Here is a 22,419-nt window from a genome sequence, read left to right as displayed (position 1 = left end):
GACACTGATAAGCCTGTATTTTACATGTATTAGTGTGTCTAGACACTGATAAACCTGTATTTTACATGTATTAGTGTGTCTAGACACTGATGAGCCTGTATTTTACATGTATTAGTGTGTCTAGACACTGATAAACCTGTATTTTACATGTATTAGTGTGTCTAGACACTGATAAACCTGTATTTTACATGTATTAGTGTGTCTAGACACTGATAAGCCTGTATTTTACATGTATTAGTGTGTCTAGACACTGATAAACCTGTATTTTACATGTATTAGTGTGTCTAGACACTGATAAGCCTGTATTTTACATGTATTAGTGTGTCTAGACACTGATAAGCCTGTATTTTACATGTATTAGTGTGTCTAGACACTGATAAAGCTGTATTTTACATGTATTAGTGTGTCTAGACACTGATAAAGCTGTATTTTACATGTATTAGTGTGTCTAGACACTGATAAACCTGTATTTTACATGTATTAGTGTGTCTAGACACTGATAAAGCTGTATTTTACATGTATTAGTGTGTCTAGACACTGATAAAGCTGTATTTTACATGTATTAGTGTGTCTAGACACTGATAAACCTGTATTTTACATGTATTAGTGTGTCTAGACACTGATAAGCCTGTATTTTACATGTATTAGTGTGTCTAGACACTGATAAAGCTGTATTTTACATGTATTAGTGTGTCTAGACACTGATAAAGCTGTATTTTACATGTATTAGTGTGTCTAGACACTGATAAGCCTGTATTTTACATGTATTAGTGTGTCTAGACACTGATAAAGCTGTATTTTACATGTATTAGTGTGTCTAGACACTGATAAAGCTGTATTTTACATGTATTAGTGTGTCTAGACACTGATAAAGCTGTATTTTACATGTATTAGTGTGTCTAGACACTGATGAGGGTTAGGTGTTAGGCCAGCTACTCACTTCCCCTGCAGGAAGTAGGTCATGAAGGCCACGTTGTTCTTCCCGTCTCGCTCGGCGCCCTCGGCCAGCTTGGCCACCATGGAGGCGTTTCCAGAGGCCGTGGCAAGGAGGAGGAGTCCTCCGTAGTCCTGGGCGTGATGAAGACACTCCTGGGCCAGAGCGAACTGACACTTACTGATGGCCAGCTCTGCCAACTGCTTCCACTTCTGTTCTGACTGTTAATACACATCAACATGAATACACATCAACATGAATACACATCAACATGAATACACATTATCATGAATACACATCAACATGAATACACATTATCATGAATACACATCAACATGAATACACATTATCATGAATACACATCAACATGAATACACATCAACATTAATACACATCAACATGAATACACATCAACATGAATACACATCAACATGAATACACATCAACATTAATACACATCAACATGAATACACATTATTAATACACATTAACTCATTTAGTGCCCAAACCGTTTGGTGCCCCCCAAAGGTTGGTGCCCTGTGCTGCGCTGATTTTATCCGCCAGATTGGGACGTTCACGGCATATTTGGCCCCATCACGGTGCGTTCATCATCGGTGACGAGTGGCTGTAACACAGCCAGCAGCGTGCTGCGTGCGAGTCGCGCGAAGGACTGTGTCTGTGTGTCAGGATTCGAGGCCACACTCACGTGCAGCATGCGTCCCCTCCCCCTCCGCCTAATGGCTGTGTGTGTATGGGGCCGACTACTGCTTTAGCGTGATTGTGTGAGTGTGGCTTCAGGAAGTAAATTCCTGTCCCAGCGGTCCCCTCCGTCGCATGCGCACCAGTTATGTGCATCCCTGCTTATGTACAGGTTTATGTGTTTGTTAGTGTTGGGGTTCCTGCTCTGTGCTACGTAACCTTATGTATTATATTATATTATATTATTATAGATGTTACCTCAGCCTCTACAGCTAGCTGGTAGGCTATCTTCAGCTCTCCCAGGTTTAGAGCCAGTTCAAAGCGATGTTCAGGGTCTGTGGATACGGCCAGAGCCTGTTGTTTGAAGCCCTGTAGGAACACAATAACAGCAGTTAAACACCTAACCCTGTATAATACAATAACACCAGTTAAACACCTAACCCTGTATAATACAATAACACCAGTTAAACACCTAACCCTGTATAATACAATAACACTAGTTAAACACCTAACCCTGTATAATACAATAACACCAGTTAAACACCTAACCCTGTATTAATACAATAACACTAGTTAAACACCTAACCATACAGTTATACAGTTACCTGTTTCTCCAGGAAGTGATTTAAACTGTTATAAAGTTACCTGTTTCTCCAGGAAGTGATTTAAACTGTTATACAGTTACCTGTTTCTCCAGGAAGTGATTTAAACTGTTATACAGTTACCCGTTTCTTCAGGAAGTGATTTAAACTGTTATACAGTTACCCGCTTCTCCAGGAAGTGATTTAAACTGTTATACAGTTACCTGTTTCTCCAGGAAGTGATTTAAACTGTTATACAGTTACCCGTTTCTCCAGGAAGTGATTTAAACTGTTATACAGTTACCTGTTTCTCCAGGAAGTGATTTAAACTGTTATACAGTTACCTGTTTCTCCAGGAAGTGTGCCACCCTGGTGCGCTGCTCCTTGGGGATTGTGGGTAGGACCTTGTCGGCCATGCTGAAGTCTCTCCTCATCACAGCCGTCTGATACTCCAGAACCGACACCAGCAGAGAGTAGGACACGATGTTCAGCTCCTTATCGCCCAGGTAGAGCCTGTCATCCTTAGGGATGTAGCCCAGCAGATACATGGTCCTAAAGCAGACAGGTTTAGGGTTAGAAACATGGTCCTAAAGCAGCCAGAGGACAGGTTTAGGGTTACATACATGGTCCTAAAGCAGCCAGAGGACAGGTTTAGGGTTACATACATGGTCCTAAAGCAGCCAGAGGACAGGTTTAGGGTTACATACATGGTCCTAAAGCAGCCAGAGGACAGGTTTAGGGTTACATACATGGTCCTAAAGGAGCCAGAGGACAGGTTTAGGGTTACATACATGGTCCAATCAGAGGTCGCGTTAGTCCGATAATTGCCGGTTTTGACCGTTTATTTATGACAAAGACCGGAAAAAATAAATCTCTCCGGACATCCTGACCGGTTGATAATGACACGCTGTTCACTCTCTCTCTCTCTCTCTCTCTCTCTCTCTCTCTCTCTCTCTCTCTCTCAACAGCGTGCGTGTGTTTCTGGGAGAGAGAGAGAGAGAGACGTACTAGACGTAGACAAAAAGAGTTTGTCACACGCTGTTAGGTTACACCTATTTCCTGTTAATAATAACCAGTGTAAAATGTGCTACATCGGGCGGTAAATAGGAGACACTTTATTGTGAAGGTACAACAGGAAGAAGAAGAGAGCTAGTTGTTGCTGCTGCTGCGTAGCCAGCGGTCTCGGCAGTCCGCGGTCCGGTTACAAGTTACATTATATAAAGTTGTGTATTTAACAGCCAGTCACACACAAGTTGTATCATTACTAGTTAGAATATGTCACAGATACTAGGCTACTACAAGGGCACTTGTGAGTAAAGTTGTCAAGTTGCCCTACAGTTTAACAACAGTGCAGGTTGAAGATGAAATATAACACAGATGCGTAAATACTCTTCACAACAGCTATAGGCTACTGCAACTATGGCATCCAGGTGAAACACGACGTTAATCATAATCGTGGACCTATTTTTAACTCTATGAGGTGGACACGTTAAAACGTTACCACTTTGAACTGAATAGCTCTGAGGAGACGACAAGATTCTCACAACTCATCAACTTTCCCACGGCTGTCCCAACTAGACGCACGGACCGCATCCACTGTCTAATTATACAGCATAACCTCCTGTGAGTGAGTAGTGGTCTATAATTTATTGCCCTAACAGGTCAGCTGAGCCACGTTTTGAAGGATTCATCTGAAATGCCCAATTTTGTGCAGTGCCCTTTGATTAGAAAATGCATACAAACGCAATTGAGTATTGAGAAACCATTACGCACGCAGCATGCGCAAATGGTAATGTAGGTAATTAATGTATTTGTGTAAGATGACCCTGCTATATAAAATGTGTATATTATGATGGTTCATGTTCAAATAGCGCAATGCAAAATATAATGCTGTAGGCCTAAGTGTTAGGCTGTATTTACGCACCTGCTTGTCATTAATGCATACAAATAATTATGACTGTTATTTTTGTCAGATGTCCGATAAATTTGAATCCTTCCGGACATTGGGACCGGCAGATTAAAATCCTAGCGCGACCCCTGGGTCCAATCTAATACTCTTTAAACTGAGATCAATCTGTCTGACTACTTTCATCCATGACAGTGTAGCGCCCCCTGGTGGCCGTACCTGTCCAAGTGGGCGATGGTGACGATCTCTCCTCCTACAAAGTAGTTGAGTCTGTTGACAGAGGAGGTGTAGATGAAGCAGTCCCCCACCCACAGACCTGTCTTCACCACCTCCTGGATCTCCCCTTGGACCTGAAGACACACCACCCTGTTAAAGACCCTCTGATGACCCTAACCCTACCCAGAGGAGGTGTTCACCACCTCCTGGGTCTCCCCTTGAACCTAGAGTAGAGAGACCACCCTGTTACATGAAATACCTTCTGATAACTAACTCTAAAGTGATCGTAATCATTACTATAGAGTGTTTGTTCAGTAACAGTGTTAAATAGATCTATATTGTGATAGTAATCATTACTATAGAGTGTTTGTTCAGTAACAGTGTTAAATAGATCTATATTGTGATAGTAATCATTACTATAGAGTGTTTGTTCAGTAACAGTGTTAAATAGATCTATATTGTGATAGTAATCATTACTATAGAGTGTTTGTTCAGTAACAGTGTTAAATAGATCTATATTGTGATAGTAATCATTACTATAGAGTGTTTGTTCAGTAACAGTGTTAAATAGCTCTATATTGTGATAGTAATCATTACTATAGAGTGTTTGTTCAGTAACAGTGTTAAATAGATCTATATTGTGATAGTAATCATTACTATAGAGTGTTTGTTCAGTAACAGTGTTAAATAGCTCTATATTGTGATAGTAATCATTACTATAGAGTGTTTGTTCAGTAACAGTGTTAAATAGATCTTTATTGTGATAGTAATCATTGCTATAGAGTGTTTGTTCAGTAACAGTGTTAAATAGCTCTATATTGTGATAGTAATCATTACTATAGAGTGTTTGTTCAGTAACAGTGTTAAATAGCTCTATATTGTGATAGTAATCATTACTATAGAGTGTTTGTTCAGTAACAGTGTTAAATAGCTCTATATTGTGATAGTAATCATTACTATAGAGTGTTTGTTCAGTAACAGTGTTAAATAGATCTATATTGTGATAGTAATCATTACTATAGAGTGTTTGTTCAGTAACAGTGTTAAATAGATCTATATTGTGATAGTAATCATTACTATAGAGTGTTTGTTCAGTAACAGTGTTAAATAGCTCTATATTGTGATAGTAATCATTACTATAGAGTGTTTGTTCAGTAACAGTGTTAAATAGATCTATATTGTGATAGTAATCATTACTATAGAGTGTTTGTTCAGTAACAGTGTTAAATAGCTCTATATTGTGATAGTAATCATTACTATAGAGTGTTTGTTCAGTAACAGTGTTAAATAGATCTTTATTGTGATAGTAATCATTGCTATAGAGTGTTTGTTCAGTAACAGTGTTAAATAGATCTATATTGTGATAGTAATCATTACTATAGAGTGTTTGTTCAGTAACAGTGTTAAATAGCTCTATATTGTGATAGTAATCATTACTATAGAGTGTTTGTTCAGTAACAGTGTTAAATAGCTCTATATTGTGATAGTAATCATTACTATAGAGTGTTTGTTCAGTAACAGTGTTAAATAGATCTATATTGTGATAGTAATCATTACTATAGAGTGTTTGTTCAGTAACAGTGTTAAATAGCTCTATATTGTGATAGTAATCATTACTATAGAGTGTTTGTTCAGCAACAGTGTTAAATAGCTCTATATTGTGATAGTAATCATTACTATAGAGTGTTTGTTCGGTAACAGTGTTAAATAGCTCTATATTGTGATAGTAATCATTACTATAGAGTGTGTGTTCAGTAACAGTGTTAAATAGCTCTATATTGTGATAGTAATCATTACTATAAACTAAGTGTTTGTTCAGTAACAGTGTTAAATAGATCTATATTGTGATAGTAATCATTACTATAGAGTGTTTGTTCAGTAACAGTGTTAAATAGATCTATATTGTGATAGTAATCATTACTATAGAGTGTTTGTTCAGTAACAGTGTTAAATAGCTCTATATTGTGATAGTCTCTAACCCAGGCTAGTGTACCTCCATAGTGTCCTCTGTAACTCTGTAACCCTAACTCACCTCGAAGGCGTCCTCGATGCCGTCCTCAGTCACTCCCTCGTTGTTCTCCTGGGAGGAGGCCACTTTATCTGCACAGTAACGCAGGATGAAGAAGGACTCCTCTGTAGCCATGCACACCAACTCCCCAGAGTCTGACCAGAAGATCTGTTACATAGATACATTACATTACATTACATTACATTACATTACATTACATTACATCACATCAATCAGTAGAGATGCACACTAAGGTTGGGGCGATTGGACGAATAAATGGGCAGTCGGCGATTGGATGAGTCCAACCGTCGAATGTTTTTATTAGGTCACCGTGCATTTGCAAGCTTGATGACGCAGTAACACGTGTCACACACACACACACACACACACACACACACAGTAGAGTACATACATGTTTAGGTTGGATCTCACACACACACACACACACACACACACACACACACACACACAGTAGAGTACATACATGTTTAGGTTGGATCTCACACACACACACACACACACACACACACACACACACACAGTAGAGTACATACATGTTTAGGTTGGATCTCGATACGACGGACCAGCTCTGTGTTCTCCCAGTCATAAAAGGCCAGACCGTTCACTGACCTCACACCCAGCAGGAAGCCTCCATAGATACCTACACACACACACACACACACACACACACACACACACACACACACACACACACACACACACACACACACACACACACACACACACACACACACACACACACACACACACACACACACACACACACACACACACACACACACTCTATAGGTTAATGACACCATTATAATTGAGTGTATAACTATATAATTTGTGTGTGTTTACTGAGTGTACATCACTTTGGTTCAACAGTGTTGTTTTTAAATGTGCTCTATAAATAAAGTGGATTGGATTGGATTGGATAAGCTGATACATGTGTGGCCGGGTGGGGGTAATGTGGGCGTGGCTCTGGCATCAGCGTGTATTTCAGCCTGGCCGGATGGCGGCTGGAACAAACACTTCCTAGTAGGGAGCGGGCGACGGCAGCAGCACAAACATTTCCCCACGCATGGTTCCCCTGTTACACGACGAGAGAGAGTGTGGCGTATATGTGTTCGTGTAATACAGTGTCCTGGTGAGTAACTTAAATGTAGTATAAAACAAAGCTTGCCAGTATTATCGTGTCGCTAGGTTTATGTGCACTGTTTAGTTGTTTATACCGTGTATGGTCTTCCATAGGGAACGACAGGCAGTGAAGAGGCGAAGCGTTGTGCTTACGTCTGAAGCGTTGTGCTTACGTCTGGCGATACAAAGGTATTGCTCGCTTCTTTTGTTAAGGTTTTCTTTTGTTGTTGTTTCTTTTGTTTTATGTATAAGTAGTAATACAGACGACCTGTCCTGATTTCCCTCAGGTTGGGGAAATAGCCGTACCATTGCGGTCCGGGTGTGTGCTGTGTGTGTGGCGTTTGCTACGCCGGGTGATTCATTCATTCAGTTAATCTGTAAGTCTAGCTCTCTCTCGTTCGTTTTGATTACCGTGCATTTCTGTATATTATATCATTATGTGACTGTGTGTTTTATGATAGATATGGTGAAGCTAAATGCTAACTATAAATGTTTGTCTTATAGTGTGCAACAGTCAGCATTGTGTGTGTGGACTCACGTCTGTCCAGAGACTAGGGGCAAACAGTTTGGTGTCTGCGGTGAGTCTTTAGGCTCATATGTATATAGGCTATGCACGTTATTAGTATAATAAGGTTCATGAACTGCTGTTGTTATGCTTTGATATTCATTGTTTCATTTCCATGTCATAACAGGTGGTGATCAACAGGTGGTCACTGCTTTAGCCTACTTTTATGATAGGGGTTCAGTTGGTTAGGGTGAGCATCTATGAACTTCAGTCTGTCTCTCTTTTTATTATACTGAATTGTGGTCAATGTATTTGTAATAAAGACAATCTATTTTTATACTTTGATCATACATGGTGATCAAATGTATTTGTAAAGACAATCTATTTTTATACTGCAAGAATAAATAAAGATTATATATTTTAAATATAATTCTTCTTGTCCGTCTATTATGTACCTCAAGCCTCATGGTTACACATGGATAATGGATTCTACAACTATAATTAATGAATAGAAAAGAAGTCATTTGTAATGCTATCACTGACATGTGCTCTGCTTGAATGCTCAATGTACTTATTTCATTCATCATAATAAATTAAATGTTCTTCTTACCTTCTGCTCCAAAGTCTGGTTTGAACGACTTCTTCTCCTTGAAGTTTTTGAAGATTTTGACCAAGCTGTTGCTTTCCCTGATGGCATATCTATGAAGATACACAATATTCAGTCTATTAACACTATATCTATGAAGATACACAATATTCAGTCTATTAACACTATATCTATGAAGATACACAATATTTAGTCTATTAACACTATATCTATGAAGATACACAATATTCAGTCTATTAACACTATATCTATGAAGATACACAATATTCAGTCTATTAACACTATATCTATGAAGATACACAATATTCAGTCTATTAACACTATATCTATGAAGATACACAATATTCAGTCTATTAACACTATATCTATGAAGATACACAATATTCAGTCTATTAACACTATATCTATGAAGATAAACAATATTTAGTCTATTAACACTATATCTATGAAGATACACAATATTCAGTCTATTAACACTATATCTATGAAGATACACAATATTCAGTCTATTAACACTATATCTATGAAGATACACAATATTTAGTCTATTAACACAATAGAAGAAGACACTGTCACAGCTTATTTCTGTTCTGGCCCCACAGTGGTGGAATGAACTCCCCACTGATGTCAGGACAGCAGAGACACTGATGTCAGGACAGCAGAGACACTGATGTCAGGACAGCAGAGACACTGATGTCTGGACAGCAGAGTCACTGATGTCAGGACAGCAGAGACACTGATGTCAGGACAGCAGAGTCACTGATGTCAGGACAGCAGAGACACTGATGTCAGGACAGCAGAGACACTGATGTCAGGACAGCAGAGACACTGGTGTCAGGACAGCAGAGTCACTGATGTCAGGACAGCAGAGTCACTGGTGTTAGGACAGCAGAGACACTGGTGTCAGGACAGCAGAGACACTGATGTCAGGACAGCAGAGACACTGATGTCAGGACAGCAGAGACACTGATGTCAGGACAGCAGAGACACTGATGTCAGGACAGCAGAGTCACTGATGTCAGGACAGCAGAGACACTGATGTCAGGACAGCAGAGACACTGATGTCAGGACAGCAGAGTCACTGATGTCAGGACAGCAGAGTCACTGCCCATCTTTCACCGCAGGCTAAAAACCCTCCTCTTGAGGAAACACTATCCTTCCTCTTCGCCTTGCCTACTTGTTGTTAACTAGTTGTATGAACTCTTGTTTTATTTTATTGGATCTTGTTTATTCGATACACTTATTTGTTTTAGCTCTTGCTCATTTGATTTTGCTATTTTGTCTCATCTGTTTATGACAGTAGGTAGCTGATATACAAGTAAGACGCGCAAACGCTGGAAGCGAACGCAGCTCGAAAATATTGTGTATTTACGGACTCTGTGTGTGTGTGTGTGTGTGTGTGTTTGTGTTTTGACTGTAGCTGCACTCTGGCGCCCTCTGTCGGCCGCACCCAGGCAGTGCACTGCACACAGACACACAGACACACACACAGACTTTCATAGTAAGCTCCACTTGGTCGGAGGCGCGCCTCCTTCCGCGTTCGCAAATACACTTTTACCTCAGCGCTAGGTATACTCTTAGTTGCTTGTTTTAGAACAGAATGCACTTCAGACTTCTGGTGATTAGTAGTTTAGTTCCCTATCTATGTTGAATGCACTTATTGTAAGTCGCTTTGGATAAAAGCGTCTGCTAAATGACTGTAATGTAATGTAATGTAATGTAATGTAATGTAATGTAATGTAAGTAATGTAATGTAATGTAATGTAATGTAATGTAAGTAATGTAATGTAATGTATGTAATGTAATCTATGAGGGAGAAAAAACAGTCCTAGTGTAGTGTCCTACACTAGGACCCTATTTTATATAGGATAAGTCCTTGTGTCCTACACTAGGACCCTATTTTATATAGGATAAGTCCTACCATCATTGATTAGAATAGCACTGATTTATAAACCCACACACAGACGTAAAGGCTGTTCAATAACACTGCTTTATAAATAAGATAAGATAAGATAAGTGTACTCACTCAGAGGAGTCGTGATAAGATAAGATAAGTGTACTCACTCAGAGGAGTCGTGATAAGATAAGATAAGATAAGTGTACTCACTCAGAGGAGTCGTGATAAGATAAGATAAGTGTACTCACTCAGAGGAGTCGTGATAAGATAAGATAAGATAAGTGTACTCACTCAGAGGAGTCGTGATAAGATAAGATAAGTGTACTCACTCAGAGGAGTCGTGATAAGATAAGATAAGATAAGTGTACTCACTCAGAGGAGTCGTGATAAGATAAGATAAGATAAGTGTACTCACTCAGAGGAGTCGTGATAAGATAAGATAAGATAAGTGTACTCACTCAGAGGAGTCGTGATAAGATAAGATAAGATAAGTGTACTCACTCAGAGGAGTCGTGCGCCCATGCGAACTCCTGAGCTGAACCGAAGCTCTTGTTCCTCAAGGCCATGGCAGTATAGATGATGTATTCACCATCTCCACACACCACCACGAACCTACACACACACACACACACACACACACACACACACACACACACACACACACACACATCAGTTAGGCTGTATAGATGATGTATTCTCCAGGTAGCGCTGTCGCCTCACAGCTAGAAGGTCCTGGGTTCGATTCCCGCCGGGGACGCTGTGGGCGTGTCATCAACGCCCATACCCTAGGTGGGGTTGGTCTGTGTGGAGTCTGCATGTTCTCCCCGTGTCTCCTATAGTCTGCATGTTCTCCCTGTGTCTCCTATAGTCTGCATGTTCTCCTTGTGTCTCCTATAGTCTGCATGTTCTCCCCGTGTCTCCTATAGTCTGCATGTTCTCCCTGTGTCTCCTATAGTCTGCATGTTCTCCCTGTGTCTCCTATAGTCTGCATGTTCTCCCTGTGTCTCCTAAAGTCTGCATGTTCTCCCTGTGTATCCTATAGTCTGCATGTTCTCCTTGTGTCTCCTATAGTCTGCATGTTCTCCCCGTGTCTCCTATAGTCTGCATGTTCTCCCCGTGTCTCCTATAGTCTGCATGTTCTCCCTGTGTCTCCTATAGTCTGCATGTTCTCCCCGTGTCTCCTATAGTCTGCATGTTCTCCCTGTGTCTCCTATAGTCTGCATGTTCTCCCCGTGTCTCCTATAGTCTGCATGTTCTCCTTGTGTCTCCTATAGTCTGCATGTTCTCCCCGTGTCTCCTATAGTCTGCATGTTCTCCCTGTGTCTCCTATAGTCTGCATGTTCTCCCCGTGTCTCCTATAGTCTGCATGTTCTCCCTGTGTCTCCTATAGTCTGCATGTTCTCCCTGTGTCTCCTATAGTCTGCATGTTCTCCCTGTGTCTCCTATAGTCTGCATGTTCTCCCTGTGTCTCCTATAGTCTGCATGTTCTCCCCGTGTCTCCTATAGTCTGCATGTTCTCCCCGTGTCTCCTATAGTCTGCATGTTCTCCCTGTGTCTCCTATAGTCTGCATGTTCTCCCCGTGTCTCCTATAGTCTGCATGTTCTCCCCGTGTCTCCTATAGTCCATGAGCCAGACACGTTTTCATTATCCAAAGAGTGGGCAAAACCAAACCTATATTAAATTGCTCATAGGGTCAATACGAGTAAATAAATATATGATAACCTTTACACAGGAGTAGCTTTTTCATGGTTATCACACATTTTGTTATTTTCCCCATACGTACATGACAGATGAAAAAATTACTATTTAAAAAAAGAGTTATCATAATGAAACTTCCTGAGTTGATTACTTACATGAAGACAATGATTTATCGTATTACAAGTTTTCTGAAATTGTATATTTAAATATGCAAATTAGGCCTTTAGTCCATGAGCCAGAGCCCCAAAATTGAGCCAGATATTGAATATTCCCTCGTTAAAAACATTTGACTCCAACGTCTTAACAAAATGAAATAAGTATGTTGACTCTGGCTTTGTCCAATGTTCCAATGTTGATTCTGGAGAGTTATGCAAATTTGGGCATATTTTCATAATGCCTAATTTGCGTATTTAAATATACAATTTCAGATAACTTGTAAATTAATACAATAAATCATTGTCTTCATGTAAGTAATCAACTCAGGAAGTTTCATTATGATAACTCTTTTTTAAATGTTGTCATTTTTTCACCTGTCATGTACGTATGGGGAAAATAACAAAATGTGTGATAACCATGAAAAAGCTACTCCTGTGTGGAGTTTGCATGTTCTCCCCGTGTCTCCTAGGGTAGTTAATACCCTCACAAAAACATGCAGTAATCCTGGTCACTATACTGCCTCCCCCTGGTCAGCCAGGGCGCCTGATGGAGGGGAAAGGAACTGGTTGGAATAACGTGTTCCTTCCACGCGCTACGTCTAACCAGGGAACCTCCCCCCTGTCGGGTGATAAGAAGCGGCCTGCTTGCTCCTCATGCATTGAAGGAGGCATGAGCTTCAGCTTGGGCTCTCCCTAGGCTGGCAGAGGGAGAGTAGCGCCCAGGATTACATAGGCAATTGGCACTGGGTGAAAAAATATGGGTTACAAAAATCGTGGGATAAAAATTATAAAAAAAAGAAAAAGAAAAAAAAAAGCTACTCCTGTGTAAAGGTTATCATATATTTATTTACTCGTATTGACCCTATGAACAATTTAATATAGGTTTGGCCACTCGTTCGATAATCATTGCTCAATTTTTGGGGTCTGGCTCATGGACTACTAGGGTAGTTAATACCCTCACAAAAACATGTAGTAAACCACGCGCTACGTCCTACCGGGGAAACTCTCCCCTGTCAGGTGACAAGAAGGTCAGTTGGCTCTCATGCATTGAAGGAAGCATGAGCTCGGCCCTGGTGGTCTCCCTAGGCTGTGGGGGACTGGTGTAGGGCTGGTGTAGTGCCCAGGATCACTTAGGAAATTGGCACTGGGTGAAAAAAATGTGTTACAAAAATCGCGGGATAAAAATGTAGAAAGAAAAAAAAAGCAGTAGCCTATTGGTACTTTGTGTCCGTCTCACAGACCAATTTAAGAGGTAGTTCACCCAGACTAGGCCAACTGACTGTCATCAGGAAGGCCATCAGTGGACGAGAGCAGGATCTTGGCTTCACTCTAACCCCAAGGAGGTCGAAACGACACCCACAGTAGTCCTGACAGACCTGGACTATGCGGACGACATCAGTCTGCTCTCCGACAACGTGGAACAGGCACAGGAGCTCCTGAACAGAGTGGAGGTAGAGTGTGCCAAGGTTGGCCTTAGGCTAAATGCCAAGAAAACTGAGGTTATCACCTATAACATCCATCATCAGAACATCCACCTCTGACAACAACAGGAGGCACTGTTCTGAAGGAGGTCAAGGACTTTAAGTACCTGGGCTCATGAGTCAACTCATCCCAGCAAGATCTTAAAGTGAGGAAGGCTCTTGCATGGAGAGCTCTGAACGGCATGACCAGTGTATGGAAGTCCATCCTCCCTGTCAAATCAAACTCAGCTTCTTCTATGCAACGGTAGAGTCTGTTCTCCTCTATGGCAGTGAATGAGTTAAGCTGTCTGTTCTCCTCTATGGCAGTGAATGAGTTAAGCTGTCTGTTCTCCTCTATGGCAGTGAATGAGTTAAGCTGTCTGTTCTCCTCTATGGCAGTGAATGAGTTAAGCTGTCTGTTCTCCTCTATGGCAGTGAATGAGTTAAGCTGTCTGTTCTCCTCTATGGCAGTGAATGAGTTAAGCTGTCTGTTCTCCTCTATGGCAGTGAATGAGTTAAGCTGTCTGTTCTCCTCTATGGCAGTGAATGAGTTAAGCTGTCCGTTCTCCTCTATGGCAGTGAATGAGTTAAGCTGTCTGTTCTCCTCTATGGCAGTGAATGAGTTAAGCTGTCTGTTCTCCTCTATGGCAGTGAATGAGTTAAGCTGTCTGTTCTCCTCTATGGCAGTGAATGAGTTAAGCTGTCCGTTCTCCTCTATGTCAGTGAATGAGTTAAGCTGTCTGTTCTCCTCTATGGCAGTGAATGAGTTAAGCTGTCCGTTCTCCTCTATGGCAGTGAATGAGTTAAGCTGTCTGTTCTCCTCTATGGCAGTGAATGAGTTAAGCTGTCTGTTCTCCTCTATGGCAGTGAATGAGTTAAGCTGTCTGTTCTCCTCTATGGCAGTGAATGAGTTAAGCTGTCTGTTCTCCTCTATGGCAGTGAATGAGTTAAGCTGTCTGTTCTCCTCTATGTCAGTGAATGAGTTAAGCTGTCTGTTCTCCTCTATGGCAGTGAATGAGTTAAGCTGTCCGTTCTCCTCTATGGCAGTGAATGAGTTAAGCTGTCCGTTCTCCTCTATGGCAGTGAATGAGTTAAGCTGTCTGTTCTCCTCTATGGCAGTGAATGAGTTAAGCTGTCTGTTCTCCTCTATGGCAGTGAATGAGTTAAGCTGTCCGTTCTCTTCTATGGCAGTGAATGAGTTAAGCTGTCTGTTCTCCTCTATGGCAGTGAATGAGTTAAGCTGTCTGTTCTCCTCTATGGCAGTGAATGAGTTAAGCTGTCTGTTCTCCTCTATGGCAGTGAATGAGTTAAGCTGTCTGTTCTCCTCTATGGCAGTGAATGAGTTAAGCTGTCCGTTCTCCTCTATGGCAGTGAATGAGTTAAGCTGTCTGTTCTCCTCTATGGCAGTGAATGAGTTAAGCTGTCTGTTCTCCTCTATGGCAGTGAATGAGTTAAGCTGTCTGTTCTCCTCTATGGCAGTGAATGAGTTAAGCTGTCTGTTCTCCTCTATGGCAGTGAATGAGTTAAGCTGTCTGTTCTCCTCTATGGCAGTGAATGAGTTAAGCTGTCCGTTCTCCTCTATGGCAGTGAATGAGTTAAGCTGTCTGTTCTCCTCTATGGCAGTGAATGAGTTAAGCTGTCCGTTCTCCTCTATGTCAGTGAATGAGTTAAGCTGTCCGTTCTCCTCTATGGCAGTGAATGAGTTAAGCTGTCTGTTCTCCTCTATGGCAGTGAATGAGTTAAGCTGTCTGTTCTCCTCTATGGCAGTGAATGAGTTAAGCTGTCTGTTCTCCTCTATGGCAGTGAATGAGTTAAGCTGTCCGTTCTCCTCTATGGCAGTGAATGAGTTAAGCTGTCCGTTCTCCTCTATGGCAGTGAATGAGTTAAGCTGTCTGTTCTCCTCTATGGCAGTGAATGAGTTAAGCTGTCTGTTCTCCTCTATGGCAGTGAATGAGTTAAGCTGTCTGTTCTCCTCTATGGCAGTGAATGAGTTAAGCTGTCCGTTCTCCTCTATGGCAGTGAATGAGTTAAGCTGTCCGTTCTCCTCTATGGCAGTGAATGAGTTAAGCTGTCCGTTCTCCTCTATGGCAGTGAATGAGTTAAGCTGTCTGTTCTCCTCTATGGCAGTGAATGAGTTAAGCTGTCCGTTCTCCTCTATGGCAGTGAATGAGTTAAGCTGTCCGTTCTCCTCTATGGCAGTGAATGAGTTAAGCTGTCTGTTCTCCTCTATGGCAGTGAATGAGTTAAGCTGTCCGTTCTCCTCTATGGCAGTGAATGAGTTAAGCTGTCTGTTCTCCTCTATGGCAGTGAATGAGTTAAGCTGTCTGTTCTCCTCTATGGCAGTGAATGAGTTAAGCTGTCTGTTCTCCTCTATGGCAGTGAATGAGTTAAGCTGTCCGTTCTCCTCTATGGCAGTGAATGCTGGACCCTGAAGCCAACCCTGCAGAAGTCTCTAGATGGGTGCTGCACCAGTACTGCAGTACTTAACATCAGCACGAGTACACATGTTACCAACAAGATCCTGTATGAGGGAATGCCAGGGGTGAGCGAGAAAATAGCAGCCAGGAGAATGAGACTAGCAGGACACTGCCAAAGAACTGCCAGCCAGCAAATTGGTTACTGTGGGAACCAACACACGGTCATCGGTCACGAGGACGTCCCACAATGACATGCGTGGATGTACTCAAGAATGATACAGGAGCACCAGCGAGGAGGGAGTTGCAGTGCTCCAGGCGGGAGATGACAAAAGCCTGGATGAGCACCTGGGCTGCCTTCTCTGTGAGGAAGGGGCGAATCCTCCAGATGATCTTATAGATCTAACCTTCCATTAGGGTTGTGTTGGATGGTCTTATAGATCTTACCTTCCATTAGGGTTGTGTTGGATGGTCTTATAGATCTAACCTTCCATTAGGGTTGTGTTGGATGGTCTTATAGATCTTACCTTCCATTAGGGTTGTGTTGGATGGTCTTATAGATCTAACCTTCCATTAGGGTTGTGTTGGATGGTCTTATAGATCTTACCTTCCATTAGGGTTGTGTTGGATGGTCTTATAGATCTAACCTTCCATTAGGGTTGTGTTGGATGGTCTTATAGATCTAACCTTCCATTAGGGTTGTGTTGGATGGTCTTATAGATCTAACCTTCCATTAGGGTTGTGTTGGATGGTCTTATAGATCTTACCTTCCATTAGGGTTGTGTTGGATGGTCTTATAGATCTAACCTTCCATTAGGGTTGTGTTGGATGGTCTTATAGATCTTACCTTCCATTAGGGTTGTGTTAGATGGTCTTATAGATCTAACATTAGGGTTGTGTTGGATGGTCTTATAGATCTTACCTTCCATTAGGGTTGTGCTGGATGGTCTGAGGGTAGATCTCACAGCTCCCCATGTCTTTGACAGCCAGAGGAAGTCTCTCTCCATCCTTTATCTCGGTGTCTCCCATGGCCTTCAGGTTGGCCTGCTGAACCTCACTGTGTTTGGCCCAGATGATCTTACCGTTGGTGTCCATGGACATGGCAGGCTCCTCTCGACCCAACTGTTGGGTAGAATAGACTTTATTATACTATTGAACACTACTGAACACTACTGAACACTACTGAACACTACTAAACACTGCTGAACACTACTGAACACTACTGAACACTACTGAACACTACTAAACACTACTGAACACTACTGAACACTACTAAACACTACTGAACACTACTGAACACTACTGAACACTACTGAACACTACTAAACACTACTGAACACTACTGAACACTACTAAACACTACTGAACACTACTGAACACTACTGAACACTACTGAACACTACTGAACACTACTGAACACTACAAAACACTACTAAACACTACTGAACACTACTGAACACTACTAAACACTACTGAACACTACTGAACACTACTAAACACTACTAAACACTACTGAACACTACTAAACACTACTGAACACTACTGAACACTACTGAACACTACTGAACACTACTGAACACTACCGAACACTACCGAACACTACTAAACACTACTGAACACTACCGAACACTACTAAACACTACTGAACACTACTAAACACTACTAAACACTACTGAACACTAATGAACGAGTGTACTAGTACTGAACACTAATACACTTGATGATGACTCATGATGATGATGACTCATTGTGATGATGACTCATGATGATGATGACTCATTGTGATGATGACTCACCTTGATGATGATGCTGCCTTCATCATAACCCAGAGCCACGTTGTTAGATCCTCTCAGTCCGCTGACACACCAAACTCTCTCCATCCCATAGTTCAGAGTGCTCTCTAGACGATATGTACTGCTGTGCCAGATACGTACTGTACCTTTAAAACACACACATAGAGTATATATTATTATACAGTATATATTATACCCAACAACATCTAACCTCTAACCCCAACCCCCTCTAACCTCTAACCCCTAAAATGACAAATATCGCCCAAAAAACTACAACCGACGAGTGTGTGTGTGTGTGTGTGTGTGTGTGTGTGTGTGTGTGTGTGTGTGTGTGTGTGTGTGTGTGTGTGTGTGTGTGTGTGTGTGTGTGTACTGTACCATCCTCTGATCCGGTGATGATGATTGGTAGTTCAGGATGGAAGGAAACACATGACACGTTCTGGGCGTGGCCTTCTAAGGTCTGAACACATGTCTTGTTCTGAAAAACATCAACAAACTCTGGTTATACTTTACTCTATTACTTTACTATATTACTATACTCTATTACTATATTCTAACCCCATGGAGCTGCCTATGTCAGTCATGCCCAAATATGGGACCATGACGTCAGTCCTGGACGTGATGGTTATGTCTATACATGGAGTTTCTGGGAAGGGTTCGCTGATGTCAGACTCCGTACATATGGCACGTTTAGGTCTCTATGACGACTTTGCAGGTCGATTGTCTCCATCTATGGGGATCTCCATATATAGGCTAGTGCTAGGGCATTAACAGAATAATCGAATATTCGAATATTCGACTATCAAACCGACTATTCGACTATCAAACCACTATTCGATTATTCGATAAAAAAAATAAAATAAAAAAAAAGTTTTTTTTTTTTTTTTTTTTTAGATTTTTTTGTTTTTAGTGGCTTTTCTGCAGCAGACACGCAGCTGTGAGCTCTGGTGTGACGTCAACTCGCATTCCTTGAGTCCAGTCATCAATGTCATTGAAAAAAAAAAAAAAAAAAAAACTTTTTATTTTTTTTATTTTTTATTTTTTTATTATTTTATTTTTTATAATCAAATCGATTAATCGAATATTCGAATACTTATAGGTCGAATAATTCGAATACTAAAAATCACTATTCGTGAATGCCCTAGCTAGTGCTGGCAAATATGCCCTGAATGTTTTCTACTACCATATTCATCGTAGTTTACTGCGCTGGATTCAATGGTTTGTAATAACTGAGTAAATAAAATAAACACGACAGTTGTAGAATATGTGTAATTTAAGCCATGAGCAATGACTTCATTCTTCCCAAGAAGGACACAACTTCTGGACAAGTCTTTGCCTCAAAACAACAACATATGTATTTCGGAAGAACACGAGTGTTGCAACAGCCTCATGTTACTGTCAACACGCTACGTATATAAACGCTGCGTGTGACCCCCCTCCTCTTCAGACTGCTCGGAAGCAAGGAAGCCCCTCTCTGCGAGGAAGCAAGGAAGCCCCCTCTCTGCTCGGAAGCAAGGAAGCCCCCTCTCTGCGAGGAAGCAAGGAAGCCCCTCTCTGCGAGGAAGCAAGGAAGCCCCTCTCTGCGAGGAAGCAAGGAAGCCCCCTCTCTGCTCGGAAGCAAGGAAGCCCCTCTCTGCTCGGAAGCAAGGAAGCCCCTCTCTGCGAGGAAGCAAGGAAGCCCCTCTCTGCGAGGAAGCAAGGAAGCCCCTCTCTGCGAGGAAGCAAGGAAGCCCCTCTCTGCGAGGAAGCAAGGAAGCCCCTCTCTGCTCGGAAGCAAGGAAGCCCCTCTCTGCGAGGAAGCAAGGAAGCCCCTCTCTGCGAGGAAGCAAGGAAGCCCCTCTCTGCTCGGAAGCAAGGAAGCCCCTCTCTGCGAGGAAGCAAGGAAGCCCCTCTCTGCGAGGAAGCAAGGAAGCCCCTCTCTGCGAGGAAGCAAGGAAGCCCCTCTCTGCTCGGAAGCAAGGAAGCCCCCTCTCTGCGAGGAAGCAAGGAAGCCCCTCTCTGCTCGGAAGCAAGGAAGCCCCCTCTCTGCGAGGAAGCAAGGAAGCCCCCTCTCTGCGAGGAAGCAAGGAAGCCCCTCTCTGCTCGGAAGCAAGGAAGCCCCCTCTCTGCGAGGAAGCAAGGAAGCCCCCTCTCTGCGAGGAAGCAAGGAAGCCCCTCTCTGCGAGGAAGCAAGGAAGCCCCTCTCTGCGAGGAAGCAAGGGACTGCGAAGAAGAAGATACCCTCCATGGCTGGATGGATTCAGCGACCACTCTGCGATCTTCAGTGACCGCACCTCCGTGACTGGAAGGCCTGATTCTCCCACAAGCCAGACGCAACAGCTTGGGGTTCCCCAGACGATCTGACCAAGTTGTGTCTCCGCTGCTTCTCTTCTGCCTGGCCTAGGCATCCCTAAAGATAGTACAGCCTGCCACAAAGCTCATCACGTGGGCAGCATCCTGCCACAACTGGCTCCTCAAGTCCAAGCTTGAGTGGAGACTGAGAAGGACAGATCTACAACTTCACGTTTTCACCATAAAACCAGCGTGAATTCCACCACGTCGTCACAAACAGACAACGTTCATCACTGGACATCGGACACATCACATGACAACTGTGATATGCGGTAAACACAGGAACAACTCCTGAATAAGATCAGCTCCTCATGGCATATCATTCTTATTTCATTTAACTGTTGTTTTCTTACAGGATTTAAAGTTAGGTTTAGCCTCCATCTGAATCCAGTTAAAACCTTTATTACATTTAATGTTGAGAATTTCCTTTTTATTAAATGTTGCATGTCTAGCTTAGGTTTGTTTTTATATCAAATCTAGTTTTGTCATTGCTCAAGTTGTATTATTATTCCTTATAGAATACTGACATATGTTGACACACATCTTAAAAAGGCTCTGCCGAGACAAGAACGTTTTCCCCTTCAGATCTTGTAGATTTATTGAAATAAAATAGTTGATTATTTTATAATCTTTCATTATTTTATTGGTGGTTTAAAGTTAAGGTTAAATACATATTAAGCTTGTGTTTAGTCATACGTTGATTTTCATGGTGCCTCGTTAAATAATTCTTTACTCTTAATTTTAAATACACATCATTCCAAATGTATGATTATTAATTTGATTATTAATAATACCACCGATATTTAAATTTACACACTCATGCCTACTACAAGATCCAAGACAAGAGTTCGTACAACTAGTTAACAACAAGCAGGCAAGGCGAAGAGGAAGGGTAGTGTTTCCTGAAGAGGTGGGTTTTCAGTGTCTCTGCTGTCCTGACATCAGTGTCTCTGCTGTCCTGACATCAGTGTCTTTGCTGTCCTGACATCAGTGTGGAGTTCATTCCACCACTGTGGGGCCAGAACAGAAAAAAGTTGTGACCGTGTAGATCATCCAGAAGGACCACTGAGCGACGAGGCAGTCAGTCGCCCCGGGGTGGCAGACTGAAGTGGTCGGGCAGGGGTGTAGGCATCGACCATAGCCCGGAGGTAAGAAAAAGCTGTTCCTTTCACTGCCCTATTTATTTAGCGAATGCAAAGTCCTTAAGCCAAGCAGTTGCCTCCTGGTCTGCTGTACGGAGGGTGACTAATCCTCCTTTCAGTCTTTGGAGAGGACAAACTTCTATGATGTGCTCCATAGTTTGCTCCTCTCTATGGAGCACATCCGCCACACTGCCCTATAGGCTAGCACCAGGGTTTTAAACTGGATGCGAGACGCTACGGGGAGCCAGTGTAGAGAACGGAGAAGGATAGTTGTGTGGGAGAACTTGGGGCGATTGAACACCAGACGAGCCGCAGCTTTCTGAACAAGCTCCAGAGGTCTGATGGCAGATGCCGGAGCACCAGCAAGGAGGGAGTTGCAGTACTCCAGGCAGGAGATGATAAGAGCCTGGATGAGCACCTGGGCTGCCTTCTCCGTGAGGAAGGGGTGAATCCTCCTGATGTTGTAGAGGAGGAATCTGCAGGACCGTGTCACTGATGCGATGTTTGCCGAGAACGACAGTTGATCGTCCAGGGTCACACCCAGGGTAGTTCTACCACTATACTCTACTCTATTACTATACTCTATTACTATACTCTACTCTACTACTATACTTAAACTCTGGTTATGCTTAAATAAATGTCATTTAATTACGTTCATATTTTGTTGTAATGTAACGTCTCAACAGACAATTAGTCATTTTGACATGTTTGTGCTTTTGAGCTTTCATTTATGAAATTGTTTTTGTTTTGAATCCCAGATGTTAATTGATATTTTCTGACCTGGTAATCCCAGATGTTAATTGATATTTTCTGACCTGGTAATCCCAGATGTTAATTGATATTTTCTGACCTGGTAATCCCAGATGTTAATACATATTTTCTGACCTGGTAATCCCAGATGTTAATACATATTTTCTGACCTGGTAATC

The 22,419-nt window shown here is 42.1% G+C and overlaps 1 protein-coding gene across 3 annotated transcripts in view; it reads right to left on the bottom strand.

Moving 5' to 3' along the window:
* The window catches only part of LOC311046104 (coatomer subunit beta'), a 46,169-nt gene that overhangs the window by 5,698 nt on the left and 18,052 nt on the right, over window positions 1-22,419 (bottom strand). For all 3 annotated transcript variants that reach the window (XM_084058233.1, XM_084058235.1, XM_084058234.1), the window contains 11 exons: window positions 18,396-18,495; window positions 18,021-18,163; window positions 17,147-17,346; window positions 10,998-11,108; window positions 8,603-8,691; window positions 6,899-7,005; window positions 6,369-6,512; window positions 4,340-4,470; window positions 2,559-2,766; window positions 1,892-2,002; window positions 941-1,155 (listed from right to left, as the gene is read on the bottom strand). In XM_084058233.1, coding sequence (XP_083914359.1) covers window positions 941-1,155; window positions 1,892-2,002; window positions 2,559-2,766; window positions 4,340-4,470; window positions 6,369-6,512; window positions 6,899-7,005; window positions 8,603-8,691; window positions 10,998-11,108; window positions 17,147-17,346; window positions 18,021-18,163; window positions 18,396-18,495 — 1,559 coding nt within the window. The remainder of the gene's footprint in view (window positions 1-940; window positions 1,156-1,891; window positions 2,003-2,558; window positions 2,767-4,339; window positions 4,471-6,368; window positions 6,513-6,898; window positions 7,006-8,602; window positions 8,692-10,997; window positions 11,109-17,146; window positions 17,347-18,020; window positions 18,164-18,395; window positions 18,496-22,419) is intronic.

Source organism: Gymnoscopelus microlampas, assembly GCF_963454915.1.
Source record: "Gymnoscopelus microlampas genome assembly, chromosome: 5".
Taxonomy (NCBI): Eukaryota; Metazoa; Chordata; class Actinopteri; order Myctophiformes; family Myctophidae; genus Gymnoscopelus; species Gymnoscopelus microlampas.
This window is presented reverse-complemented; position numbering and strand designations above follow the sequence as displayed.